The sequence below is a fragment of the Aulonocara stuartgranti genome, assembly GCF_965226115.1.
Source record: "Aulonocara stuartgranti genome assembly, chromosome: 22".
NCBI lineage: Eukaryota > Metazoa > Chordata > Actinopteri > Cichliformes > Cichlidae > Aulonocara > Aulonocara stuartgranti.
The window spans coordinates 4,665,907-4,684,096 of record NC_138957.1 but is presented as its reverse complement, the minus strand read 5'-3'; the positions used below and the strand labels follow the sequence as shown (position 1 = coordinate 4,684,096).

The 18,190-nt window shown below is 40.6% G+C and overlaps 1 protein-coding gene across 2 annotated transcripts in view; it reads left to right on the top strand.

Moving 5' to 3' along the window:
- Positions 1 to 18,190, top strand: part of adcy2b (adenylate cyclase 2b (brain)) — a 72,339-nt gene that overhangs the window by 47,506 nt on the left and 6,643 nt on the right. Inside the window, exons 13-19 of one of the 2 annotated variants that reach the window (XM_082520665.1) lie at positions 696 to 765; positions 1,247 to 1,344; positions 1,987 to 2,071; positions 6,805 to 6,945; positions 12,566 to 12,685; positions 13,049 to 13,233; positions 17,215 to 17,299. In XM_082520665.1, coding sequence (XP_082376791.1) covers positions 696 to 765; positions 1,247 to 1,344; positions 1,987 to 2,071; positions 6,805 to 6,945; positions 12,566 to 12,685; positions 13,049 to 13,233; positions 17,215 to 17,299 — 784 coding nt within the window. The remainder of the gene's footprint in view (positions 1 to 695; positions 766 to 1,246; positions 1,345 to 1,986; positions 2,072 to 6,804; positions 6,946 to 12,565; positions 12,686 to 13,048; positions 13,234 to 17,214; positions 17,300 to 18,190) is intronic. The other variant, XM_082520664.1, reaches the window with a different exon arrangement.

The window sequence follows — 18,190 nt, the reverse complement described above, 5'->3', positions numbered from 1 at the left end:
TACTTTGCTCCGTGTGGAAAAAAATACCCTATGTGTATTCTCGAGAAGTGGAGTGGGTGTCCTCAGAGTGTCCTCAGAGAGTCATTCTCAAAAATGAACCCTGTCTTCAGCATGTTCTCCAGCGCTGTATACATGTGTGTGCAGTTGGTGAAAGTGGCTCTGGTGTATCACAGGGATAGAAAAGCTCTTTATAAATGGAGTTCTTTTCCCATAGTAGTACACAATTGTGTAGTTGTCACTACATTCACCGTACAGGTGAAAGATCCTCAGTTCAAGACTCAGAGGAGACACAAATCCGGCCTCAGGGGAGTCATGAGCTGGTGTACTCTTAGTGCTGGTCATACCTCGCCCAGGAGGGCTGAATCAGGAAGGACATCCAGCGTAAAACTGTGCCAAATCAAACATGCGGACCCATCCACTGTGCCCACCCCTTGGGAAATAAAGGAAGTGGGCTGCACCCCTAACTTCTGACCTCAGCAATATCAAAATGGATGAGTTGTAAAACCGAAGCTCACACACTCTTCAGCTGTTATGTGGTTGGGACGTGCATTATTGTTCTATACATAGCCGTTGGCACATTGTGACGTGTAATATTGTTTTTCCGCGCCAGCTGATTTTATCTCTCACTGAGGATACAGCGACCATTAGTCATCCGGGGAATGACTTCTGGACTTTGTCTCACTTGTTGTCTCCAGACAGTGGCTGAAGTCTGAAGACATCCAGAGGATCTCATTGTTCTTTCACAACAAAGCCCTGGAGAAAGAGGTAGGCGACTGCATACAAAACAGCAGCCGGCATCGCTCGCTGGGAGAAACAAATCAATGCAACTGTGTGGGTATCGGTGGAAAAGAAGTTGTTATGCAGGCTATATAAGGCTTATAGAACACAGGGGTGTCCACTAAATATTCTATACTACACCTCTGACTTCAAATTTCCATGCTCGTCTCATCATTTGGAGATTACCACTATATTACACTAGTACACTATAGCTAGAGTGTCCTTTCCATTAAAACTGATTGTTGTTACTTCTTTTGTTTTACGCTACCTAAATTTAGAGTATCATTAGAAACCAGTATAAACTTGTAGGTGCTGAAAGTTGAACCCTGAATTCACAGCAATTACATGGTAAATGTTAAGCACTATCATTTTTTTCACACATGAACAATTCTAACTTGTTTGCAATGCATGTTTAGTGCTCGTTCTGACTCTGATTTCTGCACTCATGGTCTCGATCTTCTCTCTGCAGTACAGATCCACCACATTACCTGCCTTCAAGTACTACGTCACCTGCGCCTGCCTCATATTCTCCTGTATATTCATAGTGCAGGTCCTCGTCTTGCCCAAGTAAGTCTGTGCCAGTCTTACAGGGTTTACGCGAACTCCAGCTGTGACAGCAGGGCTGATGTGAAAAAGCCATTTGACGCCAGCTGTCTCATCAACGGGCACCGCGCTGAAATGAAAGAGGCAGGGGAGCAAGAGGCGGAATGTTAAAAAAGGCGATGGAGATGAAAGGGCAGCGTGTCTGCTAGTGATTATAGATCAGGTGAATCAAAGTGTGGCGTCTCTTTAATAGCGGGGAGAGAGAGATTCGCGGTCATGCTAATTTACTGCTTCTGGGAGCCAAAAGTGTAATTCAGCATCTGAGAGGCCATTGATTTTCTAATTCAGCCGTCTCACCCTCTTTACCTTTGCTCTGTTTGCTGCAGCATCGCGTCGCACATTTTAGACGTGACATCATCAGTTTTATGGCAGGCGTCCTTAAATCAGCCGTTACCGTGTTACTCCACAGGAAAACTGAAACATGAGCAAACCTGTTTTTGAGCCACACGATCCATGTTATTCTGCCTTAGTGTAAACAAACTGCAGGTCTGAGGCAGAGTACATTAAAAGTTCTGTGATATTTATTGGCCTGGATGGCACTTTAAAAGGCTGAGAGGTGCCAAGAGACTAAAGAGTAATGTGTGTGTGTCTGTGTGTGTGTTGCAGAACTGCTGTGCTCGGGATCTCCTTTGGGATGGCATTCCTGTTATTGGCTTTGATCCTGCTCCTTTGCTTCGCTGGTCACATTCTGGTAGGTTCAAATACACACAGAAAAGCATGTGCAGACTCAAAGAAACCCCAGTTTTAATAAACATATGCACAACATAATCCTAAGATGGCCTGTTTAATAAGTCTGTGCCCCAGTTTTGATGAGTTAACTTCTAGTATGTCATTAGTCTGTTACTTAGCACTAATTAGCCAGTATCGCTGTCTGTATATGGCGTCAATACAGCTTCGCGATGTGTCTTATTAACCTAGTTTGCTAGTGGTACCTGATAACGCTCCACCAGAATCATAGACTGTATGTAAATGATGAACACAGTGGTTTTACCATTGGTTTCTCAACCCTACAACTTGAAGCTACTATTTATATTTTTGTGGAGCCAGAAATACCCATTTTCAGATGACAGTTGGGTGGTGTGGTAGGTTATTAGCAAGCTGGGTTAAAATGCTTCATTCTTAAACTATGCATGCCTTCTAAAAAGTGCTCAATAACACTAATAAATACTAGACTTGTTTTTAGTGTACGGCAAACTTCTTGGACAGGCTGTACCTCAGAACATGTTCGGTTTAAATGTTCAAATAGGGACCAATCAGACTGTGAACTTGTTCATTTCATAGCTGAAGTTGTGGTGAGAGTCTGTGGGTATGAGCTCACTTTTACAGTTAGCCCCAAGTGGCCATTTAAGGAATTGCAGCTTTTGGGATCTCAACATTGGCCAGAGGTTGATGTTTGGTGTAAAGCTCTAACTATGCTATATAAATTTACGAGCCAACTTTGATTAGGTACCCCAGTTCAGCTTCTCATTAACACAAATCCTGAATATGTCAATCAAATGGCAGCAACTCAGCAACTCAGTGCGCTTAGGCTTGTAGACATGGTCAAGACGGACTGCTGAAAAATGATTTGCTTGTGCCAGAGGTCAGAGGAAGGAAATAGTAACTCAAATAACCACTCATTACAACCAAGATATGCAGAAGAGTATCTCTGAATACACAAGATATCAAACCTTGAAGCCCGTCTGGTCTGATGAGTCTCGATTTCTGCTGTGAGATTCAGATAGTAGGGTCAAATTTGTCATAAACAACATGATAGCTTGGATCCATCCTACCTTGTATCAGTGGTTCAGGCTGTTGGTAGTGTAGTGGTGTGGGGGATTTTCTTGGCACACTGAGCATTGACTGAGTATTGTTACTGACCAATGACTCCTCCCAGCAGAGTAACGCACCATGTCTCAAAGCTCATATCATCTCAAATTGGTTTCTTCAACATGGCAATAAGTGCATTGTACTCAAACGGTCTTTCGGTTTAACAGATTCCTTTGGGAATTAGTGGAACAGGACATTCTGCTCATGAATGTACAGCTGACAAATCTGCAGCAGCTGTGTGATGCTATCATGTCAATATGGGCTAAACTCTCAGAGGAATGTTTCCAGCAACTGATTGAATTAGTGCCACGAGGAATTAACCAGCCTGGTCCTACCCACACGTAACTATGTTTTATATATACAGTAAAACAACAATGTTTTTTGCACTTACTACCTCCTACATAAAATGTATCTCTATAAATAACAGTGTAATTAGATCCTTTATACTTGAGAGATGGTTGATTATGAGAAAAGATTAACAGATGTTCAGCAGAGGAACAGCTGCTATCATTACATGTGAGGAGTATACGAGCTAATCCACTCTTTTGTTCTCCTTCATAAATTAGCGCATGCATGAATTCCCTGCTACAGCTAGCTTTCCAACATAAGTATTGGTTTGGGTATTGTTTTCAGTCAGCCACAAGAAGCTGACACAGGATTTATGGACAATCAATAATGGTTTCTCCCTTAAGAACCCATTTCCTTGTCCTCCTTTCTCTAGAGAGTATTATCACACAATAGACGTGGGTCACTTCTAGTTAGTGGGGAGATATCAATAACTGTGGGTCTCTCCTGACCTAGATATTCAAAAAGGAAAAATAAGGAGAGCTTAAGTTTGATGAGTTTGCACTAACCATGATTTTAACAGTCAATATGTTCCCAGTTAAAGCTGCAGTGGTCACGCATGTGACTAATGAGAAACCTTGCATGCTCTGTGTGCTTTGGTTCCGTGCGCCCGGTTGGGTTTGTGTAAGTCATTATTAATGGGGCATATAATAGCTAAAGGACATGTTCCATTCATCTGTGAAAGAGTGCATTACACGGTTATTGTGATCAAACACATTTCTTGGAAAATGTCTTTTCAAGTCAGATGAGCTAAGCTCACCATTTCAGCCAGAGTAGGTGTTTTTTTTTGTTTGTTTGTCACTGCTGTAGTGCCGCAAAATACAAGGACACAAAACAAAGCATGTGTGAACATACCGTCCGGAAGGGTGACAAATCAGAAACTAGCCGGCAAGCTAATATACACTTATATAACTTACTTTAGATCATATATCTGCCTGAGGTAAATTGCCAAATTTCTTTTATTTGTCAGCTTAAATGTATCATTTGATATATGCTGAAAGTGTCCCGAGGACACGGAACTATAGTAGTGTGGTTAAATTGAGCACAGAAAAAGCACAAAATAATGTTTCTCTGACAAAAGCTACAATTTGAAAAGACCTGAAAAGTTGGGGGTTTTTTTTCTTAAGAGGAGACGATAATTGTGTTGGATTTATTCTAGTATAAGCATCACTGCTTTGTCAAACAGATGCCCCATTGTCAAAATCCCCCTCCCTCCTCCTGGTATTGAATCCTCCATCTGAACAGGCCTCAGAGAAATCAATGTTACTCTGTATGGCAGCCAGGGAGGACAATGTTCTTGAGTAGCTTTCTTTTTCCCCTGCCAGGCTTGTTGAGAAGTTCAAATTATTATGTTATTATCCACATCAGTCTTGATTTTTCTTGGGTCTATAGGGCAAAGAATAGACTTAATAGTATCCTACCTAGGTTAAATAATTCCATATCTAGCCACGCTGATTAAGGATCATTATTAATCCTCTTAACTATTTAATAAAACTGCTAGACCTCTCTCTTTTTGTAGCTTATCCTTTTATTAATGCTAGTTTCTGCTTGTTCTAAAGAAATAAACCAACTGATTGGTTTTCTGCTCTTGTTACGAATCAGGTTTGGGGTTGCCATTTGAAAACGAAGCCTTAGTAGAGCTTTCGTTGCATGTAAAAGCAAGCCCAACGTAGCCAATGGCAGCATTATTCCCTGTGTATGTACATGGGGATGACAGTTGGTCATTAGTGGGCACTCCAGGCTCTGCTTGCATAACCCTCTAATGTACTGTGTGCCAGAGCAGAGTGGATAGAAGTCTTTCAAAGGCCTTTACTGCATCTAAACTTATTATTAGACATGCACTGATCAATAAGCCGGTGATTGGAACAGGCTGGTGTCCAGTCGGCCTCTAATTTACACACATCTGTTCCAAAACTGCCACAGTTTGAAATGCACCAACCTAGAAGGTGATAGTGTTAGAACAGCATGAATGAGTATGTGTGAAGGCAACACTGGCCTCAGTGAGGGATCTGGCAAAGGGAGCCTTTATCAGAGGAATCATAACACATCTCCAGATAAGGAGGTCTTTCTCTCTCCCCCATCCCCAACTGTTCGTGGTAGATGTGTGCGTCTGCCTGAGCCTGCTTGTGCCAGAGGTTTCTTATTGTTTAAAGGGAGTTTTTCTTTCCACTGTCGCCAAGTTCTTGCTCTTGTGTTTGTCTGATTGTTGGGATTTCTCTGTATTATTGTAATGTCTTTACCAGACAGTATTATGCACCTTCAGGTGACCGTTGTTGTGATATGGTGCTATACAGATAGAACTGAATTGACCAATAAGTTCTGACTATAAAATCAAATCCCATATGTTTGGATCTATTGCTGTTTATCATTTAGCTCAGGTCACTGGTAAAACTCATTATTAATACCATTTAGTTGTTTTTTGCATGCATTAAGATGTCTGTGAGTCTTGCCTCCTGTTTACTTGTCTCATAATATATTTACATTGCATATTACCGTATATTACAGTATTACTGCACTCTACTGCCGGGGTCCAACCCCTGGGCCTTGGACCAGTACCGGTCCGTGAGTCATTTGGTACCGGGCCGCGATAGTTGAGGCTTGGCCGTGAAATTTATGGTTTTCAGGGTTTCATCGTGATTTTTTATCGTTTTTATCGTTAACTCGGTTTCCAGTGTGTTATGAATAAATCTCTTTTTTTTGGTACCGGTACTGGTTTTATTTTGTTATATTTATTCGTGACACCTTAAAGACCGGTCCTTGAAAATACTGTCGGACATAAACCGGTCCGTGGCGCAAAAAAGGTTGGGGACCACTGCTCTACTGTATATTACATTCTACCACATATGCAAATTTAATACACTGCTCAGCCTTCTAAGTAAAAGAGAGTCCAAAGATGGTCCTGCTGCCAGCATTACCTTCATATTAACAACAGATGGATGTGTAGCATGCAACTTTTCCAGTTCAGAGATCTTTCTGTTTTCTTTGAATTCCGCACACTAATTATTCCTATATCACAAGACACCACATGGGAATGAATGACCTTCTTGAACTTGTGCCATGTGCTTGCTGTAGCTATATCTTTATGCCTTAGGAATCATCTACCCTGGACTGTATATAAATAAAATAAATGTGATGTTTTAAATATACTGTTTTCCAGCTTACAGTATCATTTTTAATTAATCCCCAGAGGAAAGCAGTGTTTCTGTTTAGCACTCCCACTCCCTGTTTCCTCACCTTCATGTCATTCCCTCTGTTTCTTTGTATCCACAGCAGGGAAGGAAGGGGTCCTTCTGCTCTCTTACATGGTTTCCGACTTCTTCTCGCATCATCGTCACCAATAACCCCTGGCTGCGATTGGTCCTCACCATGACGACCACTGCTCTCGTGCTGGTCATGGCTGTCTTTAACATGGTGAGAAGCCAGTTTTAAATGTTGTGAATGTGGTTTGACTGCTGGTTCTTGGAAGTGCTGCTGAAGCGTCAGATAACTGTGCCGTGCATTTTCTGATAAAAGCTGCAGTAGCACAGCGGATATTTATATGATTTGGTTTGAATAGACTGCACCAATACTGGCTTAAACTTTAACTTTTTTTTTTTTCATAATGCTGTTTATTCTCACAATTGGTTACATTGATAAAGTGTACAAATCAGTGAGCAGCAAACGGAAGCAGACACATCCATCAGTGGGAAATGGATAGTGTATATATATGTGTGTGTGTGTGTGTGTGTGTGTGTGTGTGTGTGTGTGTGTGTGTGTGTGCGCGCGCGCGCGCGCACACGCTGTTTATGTGCAAGACTGACAAGAGATGCAAGGAGTCCACTGCTGCTACAATCTTCCTCCTCACCCTCCGGTCAGCGGTTCAGACGGAGCAGTGGACTCCCAGCTCTCGGTACACTGTACAAGGTGAAGATATAGGCCATAACCTGCTGTGTTCTGCAAAGCGGAGCTTGTTGTAGCGTTGTGACTTAACCGGGGACTGAGACGATGACAGCCATGAGACTTTACTTGCCCCAACTAATAAAAATCAGTATATACCTTTTATAAAATAGAATAAATAAAATAAAAAATATTTCTGTTCAATACATACAGTCTCTCTCTCTCTCTCTCTCTCTCTCTCAGCCATCCCAGAGCATGCAAGGCTTTTCATGACTTTCCATTTCTCCAGATCAAAAGAATGCATAGATAATTGCTAAGTTAAATTCAGCATCAACTTAACTGCCAACTGTGAGCGCTTCCGATCGCCTCCGTGTTCATTATTTGCTCTCGTATTTTTCTTTATGTACAATGTATATCAGTATTTTACACTTTGGCCATTTGGTGAATTTTGAATTTTCAAAAAATAGAAAAGACAAAAAGGCATTTCATTAGAGGAAAATAACAATAATACATTTAAAAAAAGAAAAACATAGCTTATAACGATGATTAATGCCAAATGTTACATGAAATCGGTATTATGTACACAAAGTTTTTGTCATCTCGTTCACATTTCAGCATCCTTGTGACAAAAGAAGAAATCATCTCCGTTACTAAAATAGTTTCTTTAGGTTCCCCCGTGGAGCCAACAGACGAAGTGCAAGACAACATGCTGACCGTTAGCTAAGCCCCCCCCCCAAGTTACTGCCTCAGCCCCTGTCAAGCATTTCTTTGTTTTTTAGGGCAGCAGCCACTTATTTATCACAGAAATGTGACGCAGCACAAACAAAAACAACAAAACAAAAACAGGCAAAGACGAAGCCCGGGAATCTCACAAGTCTCACCGGTGACTTCAACTCAGCCTCCTAGTAGATGTACCTAGTTTGAAACTCCTATGTCGCCTCGTTCTCAAGTTATCGCATTTACAAGATTTCCTGACCTTGAGGTCAGAGGTTAACATTTTTATGTTGTTTTTTGTGCACTGCAGACTATGTCAAGTTGAAATAAATCAGTGCTGCAGACAGAACAGCAGAAAAACAGTTGCCACGGGGTTGCAATCAAACCTTCTTAATAGTAACAATAATTTTAACCACTTGCTACAACTGACGTTTACCAGTGTGTGTTTTTATAAATGAAGCTTTTGGGGAACTTTATAACTACATTGAATTTTCTTCAGTAATCCAGATACAAGTCTTGTCTCAAAATCAAAGGTCAGAAAAATGTCCTTACACCTTAAAAGGCAAGTAGATCAATGGAAGTTTAAAACTTATAAGTGGGAGAAACAGGAATACTTCTCTAAGAGCAATCAGAGGTTTTGAAATGAGGTTAATGCCCTTCCTGTGGAAAGGTGTTTTAAGGAAACTGGTGAACCTGATCATGTGGTCGACATAATGGATTCTATGAATACCCAGATTGTTTCGAAGAGGGAAATGGTGCCCACAGAGCATAAACTGAACCTTAATGGTCATTCCTGAAAGACAATCGTGCGTAACATAAACATAAGCCAACCCAAAGTCATCCCCCACCAAGGTCTTCAAGGTCAACTTAATGATTTAGTGGTTGAAAATTGAACAATTGATCAACATATCTAAAGTATCTTACAATATGGTATCTTAAATATCATGTCACATTTGATCACTAACCTCTTCTTCAAGGTCAATAGATTGATCCGAAGGTCAGAGTGATAATAATACGACACAGAGCTATTTAAAACTATGTTTCTTACTGCCATTGTTTGTATTGACAACATATGGGCATATAGGGAATGTGAATATGTGGGGATTCTAAATATCACATCACTTTGAACCTTTGACCTCGTCTTCAAGGTCAAATAAGGCCAAACTTTGATAAAATGCCTTTAATTTTTAAAACTGTGATTAAAACTCTTCTGCCTTTGTTTGTGTTGGCAACATTTAGGATACGATACTCATTATGGGAATTATTCCATTAAAGTAATGCATTAAAGTCTGCATCCAAATATCATGTCACGTTTGACCTCTGACCTCACTTTTACATGTCACACCAGCCATTCTTTCAAGTTGACCCAAAAATGTGTTTTTACTGCACTACAAATGTCTTAAATTATGTTTAGAGGGGACAACGAAAACAAAATGAGTATGCACAAAAGGCAGCACTATACTGCCCAGAGCATGGCAGAGGTTGGCACTCTCTGAGGTTTCCTTCCAAGGAATAAGACTTTACTGTAAATCTTTGACATTTTTCTTTGAACACTGGATGCTTTTTCACTCCCTTTCAGTCCAGTCCTTGTATGTCCTGGTGTTTTCTTATTGTTAAGTCTCCGTCTGTGTTAGGTGTTCTCATGTTTGGTCATTTCCTGTGTTATTTTGGTACTCTCTGTCTCATGTGGCTGTTCAGTTTTCTTTCCCCGAGTCTTGTTTCCCCCGTTTGTCTGCACCTGTGTGTTCCCTACAGCTGCCTCTAGTTCCCATTATTCCCTACTGTGTGTGCATATGAGCCCAATCAGGCCTTTCTCTTTTATCAGTAAATCTCTTTACCCCTCGCAGGGTGTGTCCAGTCTGCCTTAGATCCTGTTATTTACACTTGTAATATTTTCAGTCACTTTTAGTTTGGTTTTCCCTTCTTAAGCATTTTCAGTTAGTTCTGTTCCTGCTCTCCTTTCTTCCCCTAAATTTGTTACCCTTTATTTTTAGACTGTTTCAGCTGCCATTCAATAAAGGTATGCTTTAATTTCCATCTCACCTGCCTATGCTAAGTCTGCATTCAGGGTCCTGATCCACAACTCATGTCAATAAGCTTGTTAGACTTGTCTAAACTATAACCTGTATTTCAATAACAGAGAGATCACTTGGAAGAATTTGACATGATGTATTGAGATAGAAATTAATGTATTTAGTAATTAGACTCCAACCCAACATGTTAGAACAGAATCCCAACGGTGATAGGATTTAGGACAGGACCTCCCAGAGTCTAGACACTAGTGGTGGTGAAGAAAGTCTCAGAGAAAGAAAGTCTGAACACAAAGTGGAGGCTGATAGGCTCAAAGTAGGCAGGCGAGAAGATGATTGGAATAGAGTAATGATGTCATTATTTAGATTGACAGCGTGGGAACGCGGTACATAATGTCAACAGAAAAGCAGCCGAAGACCAATGAAAGCAGGCAGATGACTGATCACAGATCTTCCTTATTGAACTTACCCATGAGCTTCATTTCCATGTATATTTGCACATGTCTCAATAAAGTTTCCTAGCAAAACATTAAGAAACTGGGGTTTCACAAGACTTTTTCACATCACTGTACACAAACATTAAAATGTGAGTACACAAATATATATATACACGTGAGCCTTTCACACTGTTACGATGGCCCAAAACAACCCACACAGGAGTAATGCACAAAGAAATAAAAATAACATAAAACAAGTCTGTGAAGAATAGCTTTTTCTCCCCCAAATTACACCTGAAACCTTCAACTCCTGGCAGCTAAATGTCATGTAGCTGCAGGCAATGTGAGTAATTAGAGAGCAAGAATACAGTTCCCGTGGCACACACAAAAAACTTGCTGTTTTATATCACTGGTGCACACTTTCTGCAAAAAAACAGGGACCGTCATTAAAATCTGGGTTTGTACTGTTCCACACAAAACTGGACTATTTCAGGAATTTCCCTTTAGTTAGTGCATTCAGCCTGTGTCAGTCAGCTGCTGTTCCTTTGAAAATTGTAGAAGAAATACACAAGATCAAAAATACACATTCATTATTTACTGTTTCTATTCTATTTTTACCCACTTGATTACACCACAGCAGCTGTGGAGGTCAATTGTACCACTGCTGAGGTTTTTCTCCCAAAAGCGATGGTTGTATTTTTTTAGCGTTGTGGTTTTCCATACAATATGTTGTCCAGGTCAAGCATGAGAGTCCCTGCTTATGGTGATTAAATGGGGGATTTCTTTCAAATGTTAAATAGACACGCTGTCAGTGTGAACAGCATCATTTGGCATGCAGCAGGAAACAGGCGTGAAATGTGTCACAGAATATGCGCATTACACATGTATGTTATACAATAACGATAAAGGTGAAATCTTTAAAGAATTTTACTGCCAAAGTGTAAAAGAATATTTCAAAAGCTTGAAATGTTTCTCTTAGAATGACTTCTGTTCAATGATGGAAACAGGAAATTCACTCCCAAGGCTACAATGTTTCACCGAATTAGAGATTAACTCTTGGAACTGATCCAGATTCACGCCTATAACGAAGAATGGAGATGTTTCAGAATGTGATGCTCATACATCAGATATGTTCACATATACTTATGAAACTGGAGGCTTTGCCTTTATTTTCTAAAGGAACTTTCATAAACTAATAGTCTTATTTTTGTGCATCTCTGGACTCAATTCGTGCATGATGTTGAGGTATGCAGGTGTCATACCATAGCAAAGTATTACACAGATCTTTGGTTAAAAATGTAGCTTACTTCAAGTTACAGTAATCTAATCCATTTATAATCATAATCAGGTTTGTGGGCTTGGTTCTATTTCTCATCATAAGAGAGTTTCTTTAAAAATGAATAGCTTCAAATAGCAATCAAAGTTGTTATCAGTATCTTTTTTTGGAATCACCTTTTTCGTGGTAAAATGCTATTTTATTCCTGTCAAAATGTGTGTAACCTTTGGCATTGCCATATTCATAGATTCAGCTAAAGTAATGGGAACAAATTATGTGTTTTTGTGACAGGCTGCTAAAAACATAGTGCCTAAAGATACAAATTAAATTGGTTCTTTGCTCAGTTGTCAGTTATGTGTAGAGAAAATAGAGCTTCATTTCTTGAGTTTGGCACGTTTTTATGCTTGAGTGATTCACTGGTCAGTGTTAAGTGCTCAAACACATCCCTCTGAAAATGGTCTGGCACCGGACTGGAGTGAAAAAGCAGCCAGTGACCAAAGAAAACCTTGGAAAGAGCTTTAGAAAGGCTAGAGACCCATGTGATGTGACTGACAGAAACTAATTTAGAAAAAAACTGATGTATTTGTTGATTGATATTTTTATATGGATTTGTATTGACAATGACATTGACGAAATGTCAACGCCTGACATGTTTTATTTTCTGTGTATTCTGCTTGGATCTCTTTTGGTTTTGTTAGTTTTTTGTGGAGGATCCTGGAGGACCTGTGGATGACATCCTGCCAACTGTGAATCTAACCAATAACAGCCAGCTGGACTACATGGTGGACAACACAGGCAAAAACAAGTTTTACCTGCCAGTAAGTACAGCAGTGAGAGGTCAGCAACATGACCTGCAGAGAAAGTACTGCGGCCATCTAAAATGACATCTAAACAAGCAAAATGAGACATCTGTGTCTCTGTGTTGTGTTGTGTTGTGTTCGTGTCCAGCTCTGTATCTTTTCTTGGACTCTAGTAGAACAGGTGAGCCTTGGTGCAGCCCCTCAGTTCATTGTCTATCAGAAACGAGCTGTTTTAGCTGTGCTCCCTTTAAGGCAGCATTTGGGCCTCACAAAACTAAAAGTATCCCACATTTTTATCAAAGTATGCAATATAACTTATCAGTCACACAGCACATGCCATATTGGGTCATCTGTTGTTGATGTTCCTTTACTCTCTTTCAGTACTTTATCTACTGCTGTATACTGGGCTTGGTGTCATGCTCCGTGTTCTTGAGGATCAACTACGAGCTGAAGATGGTGGTGATGCTGGTCGCCGTGGTAATCTACAACATCATCATCCTGCAGACACATGCAACTCTACTGGATGGATTTAACAAAGCCTTATACCGCACAGATAAACCAGACAGGTACCTGCATGCACTCGTTCTCCCTTCTTCCTCCACACATCCTTTCTGCTTCATTATTTAGGAAATGATGAAATTATTTTTAGGCCAACTTTAGGTTAATATTATCTGTTTGAAACCCTCCATCACGCTGACCCTGCAGCCTGCTCACATCAGTAGAAAAGAGCTTATTAAAATGACTAATGAGACCGGACCACGGGGGAAGACTGATGCTGAGGCAGCGATATCCCATGTGACTGTCGATCAAGTGTAACCCCTGGAGATGGGGATGATGAATGGCAGCAGTTTGTGTTGATGGAGCTCAATTCACTTTTGACTGACAGCTAGAGTCTCACTGCTGACAAAATCCCATTATGCAAAAAGTTTCCAGGGCACCTAGAGAGACTGCGGAAAGAAAAAGTTTTTTTCTCAAGCTCATATTTCTCCTTTTGTTTGTCTTCTTCACCTCAGCTGTTATTAGCATGAAGACAATACTGCTTTTGCCAGAGCACGGAGGCAAGTAAATAAGAATAGCAATGAAGTGGAAAAACAAAAAAGAAACAGACCAGGGCTGACAAATAGTAATTTCCACTTTAGTATCTTGAAGGAGAACTTTAGTTGTACTGTCTGTGTTATAACAGGCACAGGATTACATATCCACAGGCTGTTGAGCTAGAAGCTACAGCTACTAATCATTGAAGTAAGTTGATAAATTTATAGTTCATGTATTAAAAATATAGAGGAGTGGGTGCAGGCTTTCTGCCGTTTTTAAATACAGTGGCCAGGAAGGATATCTCCCTTCTGACCAAATAGATTGTAATTATATGACTACACATCAGCCACATACAAAGTACGTTAGGAGAAGAGAGGGGAGGAGAAGGGAAGTTTTAGGCCTGGGCATGCTGTGGAGGCACATTTCAATTCATGCCTGCCCTTTTAAACTGCAGACATGAAATATTATACCTGTATTTTATCATCGGAGAAAGGGTCCCCTTTACCAAAAAAAGAAAGAGACAAGCAGTATTGATAAAATGTCATCTTGTTCCTAACCTCAAGCCTGACCTCCTGAACCAAAGTCAAGGCTCTAACACATGAGCATTTGCATAAACATGCTCATTTATTCCTCAAGTTGTCACAGTTACCTATTGTCAACAGATTAGACATCCAACAGCAGCTAACAAAAGCAAAAACAGCAGAAGTTATGAATAGAAAAGATCGGGGTATCCTCAACAACTCAGTCAAAAGTGAGCTTCGCTGACTCATCAACTCGTTCGTTTCAGAGTCCCTTCACAAAGTTTTACAGCTTCCTCCACAATATAAAAAGTGGATGTTTCTCACCCAACACTGACAGCTGAGGTAAACAGCTGACTCAATAGGGAAAAACTTAGAGGTCAAGAGTCACTTTGCTGTCTGAGTACACTTCCTACAGATGAACCACAGCCAGGGGTCCAAATATAAAACACTGCATAATGTTTAATTGACCTCATCTGTTTTCTGGACCCCATAGCCATGACTGCTATGGGTTTCAGTCTAACCTTAATGTTTTTTCTCTCTTTTGGCTAACTAAAATGTGTTTGTCCTTTATCATCTACCATTACTAGGATTATGAACTTAAATTAGGAGGGGCAGTAAAACCAGAATTAGGCTGACCACAATCTACTGGTGAAAATTTACACAAGGTTCAAATGGGATAATAAGGGAAGTTTTCAAAAAATGAATAGATACAAAAGAGAAGAATCTAGCAGTGCTTGTTCATAGTTATGCCAATTTATAAAAACTGTGGACACTGATTTTTTGGGGGCTAATTGTTTCCCAAATTCTTTTCTGTTTCTTCAAAACTAGAGTCTTAAAAAAATAAAACTCAATCGAATTACTGTTTCTTAACCAAAACAAAAAGCTTATCAACTCAAGTAATATCAAGTATTCTAGAGACAAAGGTAAGACCATCTTACTGACAGCTGAAGCTTAGCCCAAACTGAGTGATGCAGGACAATTATCTTAAGACAAGCAGCAAAAAGAAAAGAATCACAGTGCTGCGATGGCCCAATCAGTCCAGACCTCAACCTGACTGAAGTAGTAAATAGTAAGATCTTAAAAGAGCTGTGCATAAACGAATGCCTGCAGATTTTAATGAAATGAAGCAACACTGTAAAGAAGAGTGGACTAAAATCCCTCCACATCGATGTGAGAGAAGCCGTACAGCAAACAGTTACAAAGAAAAGGCCAAACCTAGCAGTCAGTCAGTCCTCTCTCAGACATACAGTCCTTGACAGCATCTGAATGTGTCAGCTTCGTGACTTAAGCACCCTGTGCACTTTTCTGTGAAAGATCTGCAAATGTCTGATCAGCTTTTATTATTTCCAGTAAGATTTGCACATTCATCTAACAACTAGGCAGCTGCAGCAGCACCTTAGCACCCAGCGACACACAAACACACTCACTTTGCCACTTTACTTAGTGACAATAGCAGAGAAAACTACACGCTGAAAAGTGTGGTTACACGTAACTAGAGCTGATGCTGAGAATACTCATTTCCACAAGTGCGACAAGTGTTTTCTCTCTGTCTCTGCTGTTGGTACGTTTAACATACAGATGCATGTTGTATCATAGACACAGATGAAGCAATGTCACAAACCCTGTGTCTAGGCCAATATTGCCAAAGGTATTCACTCACCACCTATCTAAATCACTTCTATGGCCACAATTATATAAAAGCAAGGGAAAAAATGCTCCTGCAAACATTTGTGAAAGAATGTGTTGCCGGTGTGGTACATTGATAGGATGCCACCTAAGCAGTCGTGAAATTTCCGCACTACTAAGTATTCCACAGTCAACTGTTAGTGGGATTATAACAAAGTGGAAGTGAGTGGGAACAACAGTAACTCAGCTATGAAGTGATATGCCACGTAAAATCAGATTCGGGTCAATAGATGCTGAGGTGCATAGTCCAGAGAAGTCCCCAACTTTCTGCAGAGCCAATTGCTACAGACCTCCAAATGGGCTTCAGATTTGATCAAGAACAGTGCATAGAGAGTTTCAAGGAATAGGCTTCCATGGCCGAGCAGCTGCATCCAAGCCTTACACCTCCAAGTGCAATGCAAAGTGTCGGATGCAGTGGTGTAAAGCACACTGCCACGGGGCTCTAGAGCAGTAAAGACATGTTCTCCAGATTGACGAATCGCACTTCTTCATCTGGATATCCAGTGGGTTTGGCGGTTGCCAGGAAAACGGCATAAAGCGTAAAGTTTGCTGGAAAAGGGATTATGGTGGGGGTTCGTTTTTCAGGAGTTGGACTGGGACCCTTAGTTCTATGAAAGAAACTCTTGAAACGGTTTGGAGCTGGCCGCTTCCTGTTACAACACAACAGGGATGAGCGAGTTTGTTGTGGATGTACTTGACCGGCCTGCACAGAGCCCTGACCTCAACCTGACAGAACATCTTTGGGTAGAATTAGAGCAGAGTCTTTGAGCCAGGACCAAGGTCCAATATCAGCGTCCGACCTCACAAATGCACTTCAGGAAGTGGTCAAAAAATCCCAGACACACTCCTAAAACCTTTAGGAAAGCATTCCGAAAAGAGTGGAAGCCATTATAGCTACAAGGGTGGGCTGACATCATCTTAAACTATGAATGAAGAATGGGATGTCATTCAAGTTCATATGAAGGCAGATAACTTAATACATTTGGCAATATACTGTTTATGTATATATGTTAAAACTTATTTATTTATGGCCTTAGTTTAAAAGGGGCTCAGTGATTTCTAAAATAACAGTCGGTATCCATACTTTTACCAAATGTTACTGAAGCAGGAGGAAAAATTGCATTTTATGGGCTTTCATGTGGATTCATGCACAAACCTGGTTTACCAGTAGCTGTTTCCAGCAGTAGGATGGAGTGTATGTGTGATGGAATAATGTAAACCACAGTTTGTGTGTGAGAGCATTAAGCTTTTGAATTTTCAGAATAAAATGCTGAATGTTGTTATAGCATTTTCCTCTCCTTACAGACCGGGAGTCCTGAAGGATCTAAAGACCATGGGTTCTGTATCTCTGTTCATCTTCTTCATTACGCTACTGGTCTTAGCCAGGCAGGTGAGCAGCTTCCTCAAAGTGGTCTCGTGTAATTTTTTCCCTTTGAACGCTACGATTCTTTTCAGGTCATTCAGCACAATCGCAGAATCAGCGACTGACTCAGTGGAGCAGAGATGTTTTTGGGAAATTTAGCCCCGGTCGTTCTGGAACGACTTTTATGACTTTGTAGAAATTATTCTGGAACAGATGAAAGACAGTTAAACAGTGTTGGAGGACTTGGCTCATTATAAAGAAAGATCAAAATATCTTTGGAGCATTAGATCTGCCAGTTTGGCCCACTGCCTCCATCTCCTCTGTGCCCACCATCCTCACTTCATAAGACCCAAACTCATCTGACACACATTGGGTGTTTGTGTTTTATCTTCTTTTTTTTTTTTGTGAGGTATACCATCCATCATCTCTGACCTCAAAGCTGATGTTCGGGACAGAAGGACAGCCACAAGAGCTTTAGTACCCAAACTGGGGCTCCTCTGAGAGGCACAGTTGGTCCAAACTAGCTCCCTGTGTTGTTCTCATTCTGGGTCACTCTCAGCAGAAAAGAGGGGGGACTTTGTTATGGAAACACAACTTTGCTGAGTGAAACTCTTTGTCACGTACAGATCATGAGGTAATTGGGTTTATTTTTTTTTAACAATGCTTTTGGGTTATTGAGAAATATCATTTCTAAAACAGGTCAAAAGGTCTTTCGAGTGGTATTGCCCACATTTTCCACTGGAGTTGGCTGTATATGCTTTAGGCTGCTATTAAGAAATTTGCCTTACAAATTCTTCATCTTTAGCTCTAATGAGGCTTTTCCCAGGCATTTAGTCAAAGAGAGGGGAAAGCAGGTTACTGTAAACAAGGCATCTGTAATTCATCCCTGAAGAACAGCTGCACAATGGAGCAAAACTC